Source organism: Hypomesus transpacificus, chromosome 22, assembly GCF_021917145.1.
Source record: "Hypomesus transpacificus isolate Combined female chromosome 22, fHypTra1, whole genome shotgun sequence".
In the NCBI taxonomy this organism is placed as follows: Eukaryota; Metazoa; Chordata; class Actinopteri; order Osmeriformes; family Osmeridae; genus Hypomesus; species Hypomesus transpacificus.
In genome coordinates, this window is record NC_061081.1 from 14,491,408 (window position 1) to 14,503,137 (window position 11,730).

At 47.7% G+C, this 11,730-nt stretch overlaps 1 protein-coding gene across 1 annotated transcript; it reads right to left on the bottom strand.

The window, feature by feature from the left end:
- Nucleotides 1–311: 311 nt before the first annotated feature.
- On the bottom strand, nt 312–9,147 carry LOC124484357 (calcium-binding protein 1-like). Its single transcript, XM_047045249.1, has 7 exons — nt 9,079–9,147; nt 8,242–8,410; nt 3,666–3,696; nt 2,827–2,961; nt 2,517–2,626; nt 1,667–1,814; nt 312–760 (listed from the first exon to the last, which is right to left on the bottom strand). Exons 3-7 carry the CDS (start codon nt 3,670–3,672, stop codon nt 735–737), a joined length of 426 nt encoding a protein of 141 aa, XP_046901205.1. The 5' UTR covers nt 3,673–3,696; nt 8,242–8,410; nt 9,079–9,147; the 3' UTR covers nt 312–734.
- Between the last annotated feature and the right edge of the window lie 2,583 nt (nt 9,148–11,730).

Below are 11,730 nucleotides of genomic sequence, written 5' to 3' on the forward strand. Positions count from 1 at the left end.
GGCAGCTCCAGAACACAGGCAGCTATAGAACACAGGCAGCTGCAGAACACAGGCAGCTCCAGAACACAGGCAGCTCCAGAACACAGGCAGCTATAGAACACAGGCAGCTCCAGAACACAGGCAGCTCCAGAACACAGGCAGCTATAGAACACAGGCAGCTCCAGAACACAGGCAGCTCCAGAACACAGGCAGCTATAGAACACAGGCAGCTCCAGAACACAGGCAGCTATAGAACACAGGCAGCTATAGAACACAGGCAGCTGCAGAACACAGGCAGCTCCAGAACACAGGCAGCTACAGAAGCTAAAGACAGTAGAGAACTAAGGAGTACCACGTATGTTTTAATTCAGGATTTAATGACATAGAGATACTTCATATGAAGGAGCTGAAATGGCAATCAAAACAGTGGAAAGCTTAGTGTTAAATTAATTCAACAGATTTATTTAAACAAACGTTAAATAAGAATTTAAGACGAGTTACTTGCTGAATCATCATTGCAGCTGCGTCACATTGGCAGTTCTCTTCCACAGCGGAACACAACACACAGGAGGGAGGGGTTCTATACAGAGAATTAAACCAACAGAAAGATGATCAATACAGAACTAATAGCTACAAAACAACATAAGAGTCTGTACATCAGATTAAGAATGACAACAGCATAAGAACAGTGTGAGGTCTGGTCATCACAGTGCAGCATCAGTCCTCTTCCTGATTGGTTGGTCAGGGTGGCTGTTTCAGCGAGACATCATCCTCACAAACTCTGAGGAGAGAAACAACAAGACGACTTAGATGTTGTAAACACCTTCCTCCTTCCTGTCCACTTTCCATCATCACTCTCCTTCACACCCCCCTCCCTCCCCTCTCACTCCCATCCTCCTCTCCCTCACCCTCAAAGTCGACCAGTCCGCCCCCCACCTCACCCTCAAAGTCGACCAGTCCGTCCCCCACCTCACCCTCAAAGTCGACCAGTCCGCCCCCCCACCTCACCCTCAAAGTCGACCAGTCCACCCCCCACCTCACCTCAAAGTCGACCAGTCCGCCCCCCACCTCACCCTCAAAGTCGACCAGTCCGTCCCCCACCTCACCCTCAAAGTCGACCAGTCCGCCCCCCCACCTCACCCTCAAAGTCGACCAGTCCGCCCCCCACCTCACCCTCAAAGTCGACCAGTCCGCCCCCCCACCTCACCCTCAAAGTCGACCAGTCCGCCCCCCCCACCTCACCCTCAAAGTCGACCAGTCCGTCCCCCCCACCTCACCCTCAAAGTCGACCAGTCCCCCCCCCCACCTCGCCCTCAAAGTCGACCAGTCCGTCCCCCACCTCACCCTCAAAGTCAACCAGTCCGTCCCCCACCTCACCCTCAAAGTCAACCAGTCCGTCCCCCACCTCACCCTCAAAGTCGACCAGTCCGCCCCCCCACCTCACCCTCAAAGTCGACCAGTTCCCCCCCCCCACCTCGCCCTCAAAGTCGACCAGTCCGTCCCCCACCTCACCCTCAAAGTCAACCAGTCCGTCCCCCACCTCACCCTCAAAGTCGACCAGTCCCCCCCCCCACCTCACCCTCAAAGTCGACCAGTCCGCCCCCCCCCACCTCACCCTCAAAGTCGACCAGTCCGTCCCCCCCACCTCACCCTCAAAGTCAACCAGTCCTCACCCCCCTCACCTCACCCTCAAAGTCGACCAGTCCGTCCCCGTTCAGGTCCACGTCTCGCAGGATCTCGTCGATCTCGCGGTGGTTCAGCTGCTCTCCCATCAGCTTCTTCATGGCCTCGCGCAGCTCCACCAGGCTAATCTGCCCGTCTCCGTTAGAGTCGAACTGAAGGAGAGAGACCAGTTACAGTCAAGCTGAGGGAGAGAGACCAGTTAGAGTCAAACTGAGGGAGAGAGACCAGTTTGAGTCAAACTGAGGGAGAGAGACCAGTTTGAGTCAAACTGAGGGAGAGAGACCAGTTTGAGTCAAACTGAGGGAAACACTGCTGCAGAAACACTGCTGTAGGAGAAACACTGCTGCAGAAACACTGCTGTAGGAGAAACACTGCTGCAGAAACACTGCTGTAGGAGAAACACTGCTGTAGGGGAAACACTGCTGCAGAAACACTGCTGTAGGGGAAACACTGCTGCAGAAACACTGCTGTAGGAGAAACACTGCTGCAGAAACACTGCTGTAGGAGAAACACTGCTGCAGAAACACTGCTGCAGAAACACTGCTGCAGAAACACTGCTGCAGAAACACTGCTGTAGAAATACTGCTGTAGGGGAAACACTGCTGTAGGGGAAACACTGCTGTAGGAGAAACACTGCTGCAGAAACACCGCTGCAGAAACACTGCTGCAGAAACACTGCTGCAGAAACACTGCTGTAGGGGAAACACTGCTGCAGAAACACTGCTGTAGGAGAAACACTGCTGTAGGGGAAACACTGCTGCAGAAACACTGCTGTAGGAGAAACACTGCTGCAGAAACACTGCTGTAGGAGAAACACTGCTGTAGGGGAAATGCAGTGCAACAGAGGCACTAACCTCTCTGAAAGCATCTCTGAGCTCCTTGACTCCGATCATGTCTGCAGTCTCTGCCAACATCTTGGGACCCATCAACTCCACAAAGTCTTCAAAGTCCACTCTGCCGCCACCTGCAGGACGACATGAGTCACTGCACCAGGAATATGGGACTGAGGATGATGATGATGGCTAACATTGTTTTTAATAGTTTCTCTGAACATATAGTGAATGTGTGTGTACGTGTGACTGCCTGTATGTGTGTACGTGTGCCTGCCTGTGTGTGTGTGTGTGTGTGTGTGTGTGTGAGAGAGAGAGAGTGTGTGTGACTCACAGATCTTCTGGCTCAGTTCGATGAGCTCCATCTCAGTGGGCATGTATCCCATGGTCCTCATGCACTCCCCCAGGTCCTTACAGCTGATGAAGCCGTCACGGTCCTTGTCAAACTCCCGGAAGGCCTCCCGCAGCTCTGGAGGAGGGTGGAGGAGGGTGGAGGAGGGGGGTGGAGGGGGGTGGAGGGTGGTGGAGAGGGAGGTGGAAGAGGAGGGTGGAGAGGGAGGTGGAGCCGAGAGGAAGAGGGAGGTGGAGGAGGAGGGTGGAGGACGGGAGCAGAGTGGAGGAGGGAAGTGGAGGGTGGAGAGGGAGGTGGAGTGGGAGGTGGAGCGGGGTGAAGGAGGAAGGTGGAGGAGGAGGGTGGAGAGGGAGGTGGAGCGGGGTGAAGGAGGGAGGTGGAGGAGGAGGGTGGAGAGGGAGGTGGAAGAGGAGGGTGGAGAGGCAGGTGGAGCCGAGAGGAAGAGGGAGGTGGAGGGTGGAGGAGGGGAGCAGAGTGGAGGAGGGAGGTGGAGGGTGAAGGAAGGAGGTGGAAGGTGAAGGAAGGAGGTGGAGGAGGAGGGTGTAGAGGGAGGTGGAAGAGGAGGGTGGAGAGGGAGGTGGAGCCGAGAGGAAGAGGGAGGTGGAGGGTGGAGGAGGGAAGCAGAGTGGAGGAGGGAGGTGGAGGGTGAAGGAAGGAGGTGGAGGAGGGTGGCGGAGCAGGGAGGTGGAGTGGGGTGTAGAGAGGCGTAGGAGGAGAGGGACGGAGTGATGACAAAGTTAAAGCAGTGGTATGGCTGCTTTACATGCAACACGGAACAAAAGGTTTTAAAAAACGGATTTCTTTGTCTATTTGTTGGTTACCTTCCATTTCCTCCGGACGTAGATTTCTATCCTGCAGAGGAGGGGAACACAGAGAAACAAATGAACCAGGTCACAGACATAAACACACACACACATACACATACACACACACACACACATATACACACACACATAGACACGCGATATATCAAACGTTCAACACGACTACTCAAAGGTTGACTGGATGAATCACCCATCACACAGCATGCAGCATGAGGTTAGAGGTGAACACAGAATACAGCGCTGGAGATGCCAAGCAGCAAATGGTCATAAGAAGATTTCACAGTGGAGAGTGGTAAACATGCCCCCTCACCCATGTTCCCTCCCTCCATCCCTCCCTCCCACCCACCCTCCCTCCCTCCATCCATCCCTCCCTCCCTCCCTCCCTCCCTCCCTCCCTCCCTCCCTCCCTCCCTCTAGTCCAGTGGTTCTCAACCCTGTCCTCAGGGACCCCCTGTCCTGCATGTTTTAGATGTTTCCCTTCTCCAACACACCTGATTCAAATAAAAGGGTGGTTATCTAGCTCTGTAGAAGCCTGGTAACGAACATGCATTTGAATCAGGTGTGTTGGAGCAGGGAATCATCTAAAACATGCAGGAAGGGGAGTCCCTGAGGACAGGGTTGAGAACCACTGATCTAGTCCATCCCTTACACACGCACACTTACACATGACGTAAACACACTTGGACGTACACTACTTATCGCTCTATCTCCGTCTCTACACACACACACACACACACACCAGTCTGTAAGTGTTATATGTTCCAATCCTCATATCCTGTCCTCACATGACCGACTGTTGTCTGGGAACTCCAGCTGATGTTTAAGGACCACAGTACACACACACGTACACACACACGTGCACACACGCGCACACAAACACACACGTTACCTAGTATTTCTGATATTTTGGTGAGAATTACTAGACATTATTTACTAACAATGCCAACTTTACTGATTCCTCAGATTCACCTGTGTGTTCACAGGTGAGAAACACTTGTGATGTCACAATGGGCCTGGTGTTCCTCGGGTTCTTGTAGGTGTTACAGACCTATTGTGACATCACAGAGAATTATATTGTACTGGATTACAGAGCTTGCAGGCGAAGGAGGCATAACCGAGAGATTAATGTGGTGAATTTTTTACAAATCACTAAAGCTTATCGTTTTTTTCCCTTCAAATTTCGGTCTCTCTTTTTGTATTAAATTGTCTGGCACTGGCTCGCAGGCACATGCACAGACGTACAGTATACACACGCGCACACACACATTGTATGATCATCAAATATTATGATCAACTCCTAAACCGAGCAATTAGAGGTCCTTAAGTAAGAATCTTAAAACGTTGAACATTTTATAGTTCGCAACACTTACGAGCCAGCCCACCCTTTACAACTTGTAACCATGACAATATCCTTCATCCATACAGAATCTGATCCTTTGATTGGATTAAAAAAAGTTTAGGTAGGCCACAGTAAAAAAAAAAAAAAAAAAAAAGATTTAGTGCGTCTCTCTGTGATCTTTCCCCCATACCAGAAAGCTAGACCAAATATGGGATTAATGGATTTATAAGCCGTAAAGAGTATCAATAAAGTTTTAACCTTCCCACCCCAATGTATAAGCTCTCTGTCAGAGTAAAAACAGGCTTTGCTGGATGCCCTTCTTGACGGGTTATACAGACTTGTATCGGTCGTAAAAAGTATAGTCTGACGCCGCTGGTTAAAGACCTATTTGCGTGTCACTGTGGTAGAATTAAAAAATGTATTCCGGGGAAAGTGGTTCAGCAATACAGGGAAATATGTTTCCCCCGTGTTTTCAGTGTAAAAGACTGGTGTATATATGAAACTTACACATAATGATCACAGTAACATACATCGCCAGCATCACTGTTTGCTTTATAAATTACAGTAACGCTACTACTGTAGGCTACACTCAGTGCCCCCATAACGCGCACTACGCACTGTGCGTACGTAGGGCACCAAGTCCTGAGGGGGCACCAAAAAATTGCCAACTGAAAAATCATCATAGTTTTATTATTATAAGGCCAATATTATTTCAGCAGGCCTATATAAATATTAGGCACCTTTAGGCATGTATATCACAAAACAGGCAAAACGAGATATATTCAATTGCTCCCCCCTTTAGGCATGTATATCACAAAACAGGATAAACAAGATATATTTAATTTCCCCCCGCCCCCAAAGAAAAAACAAATACACTCAAGGCTAGGTCAACTTTTCGAAAATAGCCTCAAAAAGACAGCAGGAGTCAGGGGCAGAAAAAAGAAAGAGAAAGAAACTGCGAAATGATGACCGTGCTTCACTTTCAGGTAGTCCATGTTTAATCATTGTTAAATACGGGAAATGTGCTGCTAATTTAATGGTTAGCCCATGCATATGTAACGGGTGTGAACCTGTGAAACTCACTCCTCAGGTATCTAACGGGCTACCCGCGTGTGTTCGAGCTCAGCGAGTGGCTAAATACAAATCCTTAGATTCCCGGGACTTTGTATTGCATTTGCGGGCGTTAGGGAACTTCCGGGAGACTTCTGTCAGCTACTTACTATATTTATATGTATTTAGCCACTCGCTGAGCTCGAACACACGACCTCTGACTTGCCAAGCGCGACCACTACCAGCTACGCCAAAGAAATGCTAGCTATTCTTAGACGCAGGTAGCCCATTAGATAGGCTACCTGAGGAGTGAGTTTCCATCATCACTCTCCTTCACACCCCTAGATTCCCGGGACTTTGTATTGCATTTGCGGGCGTTAGGGAACTTCCGGGAGACTTCTGTCAGCTACTTACTATATTTATACTTGTATTTGAGTGCAAATTAACCAACCACTCATAATGTTAGTCAGAATATGAGTCTGAAACCGCTTCAATGGGCTGTGAGTATGGGACGTGTTTCAACCGAACCCGGCAAAAAATGCCTCTTCGCTAAATTGGATAGACCTACAACCAATCAGAGTAACGTAGTATGTTGTTTGTTGAAAAAAATTCAACCGAAGCGCTCTTTGGGGACGTGGTTGATTACGTTACTGTTGATCATCTGTCCATCATCGTATAAAGCCCGCCTTGACAATTTGATTGGTCCGAACAGCTCCTGTTCGGACATACTTTTTCCCAAAACTAGCGATCCCAGACCCAACTTCCCGACCAAATGTTTTTGTGGGCGGGGCTAAATTGGGCTGGCAGACAGGCTAGTATCGTCACTATATGGAGAATAGATGGCCTATCTTTCTCGTTTCAGGTATGAATGTCATGTAAATTGTATTTCTCCCATGTCAGAATACTGATAATGTTTGTTATGCAATAAAAACTGCGGATAGAGAACGGGTTAACTGTAGCAAAGAGCTCTTTAGATGACTGTAGGCTACGTCTACGATTACGCTCTTTTTTCGGCCCCCCAATACATCCGTTCCCTTACTTCGCGTTTATCACACGTGCTACACAACACCACCAGAGCCAAACAGCTTTTACTGCAAAATGTATTTGAGCGTTATCTTCCACCCAACCACTTTCAATGGAGAAATGTCAGTTTCACGCTGCAGAAGGCAGATGCTACACATACGGTTTGAGAGCGTAGGCCTACCAAATTTGTTGGTTTTGAATTCATCTTTTTAAAATTAAAAATATGTATTTTTTCAAGCTTCAGAAATTCAAATAGAACACAATTTAGGCTGTGTTCACACTTGACTTATTTTTTCAGGAAGAAGCTTGCCTTCAGCGCCTCACTGCAACCCAGTGGGAAAAGGAAAAAGGCGGACACCTTTTAAAAACGTCTAAAAAAGCACAGCACCCTTTTTGAGTTCAATTTTCTCAACTTTTTAGAAAAGCGCTGGGTGACGTCAAGCACCTTTCTAACAGCTGACCAATCAGGACAAGGAGAGTAGGTACGAGTGTACCTTCCGTAGTAACCTTCTACTTTAATTACCAGGCCATGGCTCCTCAAACGCGAAAGCGTTTCAGGCACATTTTCTTTTGCAAGAAATTTTTGGGATCGGAATGTTATGAAATAAATTAATATTTAAATTTTAAAGAGGTGCTTCCATACTTGCTGAATCTTTTCCAATTTTCACAAAGTTCCGGACTGAGCAAATCTTAAAACTGAAAACATTTGAAAAGCCCAACCTAAACAGCCTAAACGTAACATTTCTCCTGGGCAAACAGTCCAAGTTAAATCTAGCCTCACCCCTGATCTCCTGCTAAGTACTCTAGGCCAGTATGATAATCACCCTGCTAATAGCTCCCGGCAATTAGCCAACTCCACTGACCTCAGAATATATCAACTCAATTGATCTCTGGTCTCCTTTTCCACTATGCCAAAATCATCCATCTGTACTAAGTAGATTTCTGAAAACATAATCTAAATTACAATCTGGTCAAACTGCAAAAGCAGTTGCCCCACAGTGTATTGTAGACACATGCACGCACGCGCTCACACACACACACACACTGTATTATACTGTACCAGTGGCTTTTCAATTTTAGATTCAGCTGGTAAACCAGTACCTTTACAATCAAAACTATGTTTGGTACAATGGACACACAGAGTATAAAGATAACACTCACAATGGTGGGATGCTCATGGGTGGAGATAATGTTGAGGGCTCCTCCAATCAGGTGGCTCAGAATGGGAGGATGAAGATGATGTCATCGTAAGCATGAGGGAGATACAGTGTCTCTTCAGGGGATGACGATGATGAAAAGGAGGATGATGATGATTCTAGAGGATTCATAACTAAACCATAGTGTAATGGGCAGAAAAAAAAATGAATGTCCTCAACAACAACAACAACAACACATACACAGTGTTTCTTCACTGTGTGTGTGTTTCTTCACTGTGTGTGTTTCTTCACTTTGTGTGTTTCTTCACTGTGTGAGTTTCTTCACTTTGTGTGTTTCTTCACTATGTGTGTTTCTTCACTGTGTGTGTGTTTCTTCACTGTGTGTGTTTCTTTACTTTGTGTGTGTTTCTTCACTGTGTGTGTTTCTTCACTGTGTGTGTGTTTCTTCACTGTGAGTGTTTCTTAACTGTGTTTGTTTCTTCACTGTGTGTGTGTTTCTTCACTGTGTGTGTTTCTTCACTGTGTGTGTGTTTCTTCACTGTGTGTGTTTCTTCACTGTGTGTGTGTGTTTCCTCACTGTGTGTGTTTCTTCACTGTGTGTGTTTCTTCACTGTGTGTGTTTCTTCACTTTGTGTGTGTTTTTCACTGTGTGTGTTTCTTCACTGTGTGTGTGTTTCTTCACTGTGTGTGTTTCTTAACTGTGTTTGTTTCTTCACTGTGTGTGTGTTTCTTCACTGTGTGTGTTTCTTCACTGTGTGTGTGTTTCTTCACTGTGTGTGTTTCTTCACTGTGTGTGTGTGTTTCTTCACTGTGTGTGTTTCTTCACTGTGTGTGTACATACAAGCTGGCTCTGTGCGAAACTCTGTCGTAGGAAGACGCAGGCCGGCCCCACGATGTTGTGCAGCGCGTTGCAGTTCTGGACCAGAGCGCTCAGAGGGTCCCCGAACTCTCGCTCGCCCCCTCCGTCATCCTCCTCCACGTAGGGGTCATAGGCACCCCCAACCCCCCCCAGCATCGCCACCAACGGTGCCCCTCTCCCCTCCGAGGGCAGCACCCCCTTTGGGAGGGCAACCAATCAGTTAGACGAGTGTACGTACACCGGCGACCAATCAGAATCGTCACAGATGTGAAACAACACCATTGGACTCAACGGAAACTGTTAAGCAAAATGTCTCTTGTCAGAGCTGAGATAAATTACACAGTAAAAACTTAAATGAGACAGATTTAAAGTGATTTCTGTTCCTTTTCCCCCCAAACGTTCTGGTTTCTCCCCTTCACACAAACACTAAGGCTCTCATTTTTAAGGATGATTTGACGCTAATGGGTACACAAGTAACACTGTTAATATTGTTACATAATCATTAGTTCTTGGAGTTGTGATTAAAACACAGCAAACTCTCTTATGGTGGCTTTATCAAATAGAGCTTTTAAAATGACATCTCTCTACAGACGACAGAAGTAAAAGTCCCTTACCTTCTTCATTTCGCTTTTCTTACACGCCTTGTTGATATTTCCCATCACCTAGTCCCTCTGTCTCTTCTCCTCCCTCTCTTCTTCCCTCCTCTCTCTTGCTCTCTGTCTCTCTCTCCCTCTGTCTCTCTCCTGTCCCTCCCCTTTCCGGCCCCCTCTCTCTGTCTTCCCCCCCCCTTCCACTCTCCCTATCTCCCCTTCTCTTCACTCAGCTGTTACATAAACCTCCAAAGTCCAGCTCCAACATTACATTCCAGGGTATCCCAGAAGGCACTCCTTCAGACATCAACTTCACCCCGGAGGGAAGCAACGGCGGCGACTACGCAGACCCGGCCAATCAGGTCATTTTCAACGTACATGCTGAGATACAGATCCTCGCTCCTATTGGTCGAATGCGTTGTGATGCCGGCATGAGTCCAGAGCCGCCACAGGTAGCGTGAAGGTCTGTAAACCACACTACACAAGGACATCAGAGGTGACAGGAGAGCACGTCACGCGCTCTTCACCCACAACCTGCTACCATCACTCCCTCTCTTTCACCCTTCACTCCATCTACATCTCCTTGTTTGCCCCCCTTCAACATAATCTTGTCCCTCCCACATACCCCTCTCTCTCTTTCTGCTGTACTCTGCAAACAAGTCTGGCAGAATTGAGAGGGGAGGTATAGAGGATGGAGGGAGGGAGAGATGGAGAGATGGATGGGGAGAATTAAGGGGGAGAGCTGGATGTTTTTTTAATCCCCGACATTTCAGATTAAAGGAATGAAGGGATGATGTGGCCGGCTGGAAAAGACAGGAAGCAGGGGAGAGGGAAGGAAGCCAGAAAGAGGAGATGGAAATTCAAGTGAGGGGGAGACAGGATTCCAGGAAAAGAGGGATGGAGGTCAAGATGTGTCTCTCAACAGGGGATGAAGGGATAGAGATGGAGTGGTGATGGGGTGTGTGAAAGAGGAGGTGAAAGGAAGGAGAGAAAGAGCAGGAAGAGGAGGGGTGGATGTAGTGATGAGAAACATGTACTGCCATCCTTTCTTAAATAGTTCTAATTAAATCGAGCCTCTTGTGTTTTCATACCCAAACCCAGCCCAAAGCTTATGGGTTTGTATAGCCAAACCCAGCTGGTACATGGCTTCACATCCAGCCCATGGATTCACATACATGAACCTTTCCCATCGTCCATGGGGTCCCATCCCAAAAACCTTGCCCTACATCCATGAGTTTGCATCCCCAAACCCAGCCAATAGTACATGGGTTCACATCCAGCCCATAGTCCATGAATTCATGGCCCCGAGCCCACCAAAGGGTTCACATCCCCCAAGGAAAGCAGATTTTCACAGCGCAGCAGATAAAGGTATTAGTCTTCCGGTAATACCAGTTAATCCAGATGCTGGACTGTGAGAGAGGGTTGGCAGGAGAAACCTTTAGGAAGTGAAAATCACCACAGCTACTCTACGATAGCTTCTATACGGTAGCTGTGGTGTGGAAGGGTACAGGGGTGAATGTGCTGGAGGAGCTGATTGTGTAGTCCAAAGCAGTTAATATAGTCAATATCTCACTCTTTTCTGGTAGGCATAACGGGTATTTTTTGGGGAGTTATTTTCATGTTCTGGTTCTTGGTTGTATCTCAGGCCGTCTGTGGGTAACCATGGAGACGAAGTTTGTAAAAAAAATTAAGGATTTTGTTTGTTAGTCAGCTAATTTCCTTATAAGTGCATGTTAGTGTACTGAACATTGTCAGCGAATGAGGAACTTACATGTAGCAACTGGTCTTACTGACAGCATTGACAAACACATCACAAACAGGCCAGTGCACACTGCACCAACAAGGTTCAAGAAACACCAAACATTCTGCTGTCAGCTGTTGGGTTTAGAATGTTTGGAAAGATAACTGTCTTTTTCGCACTACGCCAACCAACTCCAACAGACACATCACACCAAACCAACACAACCTAAAAGCTGTTGGCTGTTGGTGTTGGTTTGGGTGGTGTTAACTGGGCTTTAGAGACAGACGTTCTCATTACAAACAG

Excerpts from the sequence above, each read along its gene's own strand:
- LOC124484357 (XM_047045249.1), bottom strand. Across the intron at positions 2,627-2,826 it reads CGAACTGAGCCAGAAGATCT|GTGGCGGCAGAGTGGACTTT; the intron begins GTGAGTCACACA and ends GTCGTCCTGCAG. Across the intron at positions 761-1,666 it reads CGGACTGGTCGACTTTGAGG|AGTTTGTGAGGATGATGTCT; the intron begins GTGAGGTGAGGG and ends TTCTCTCCTCAG.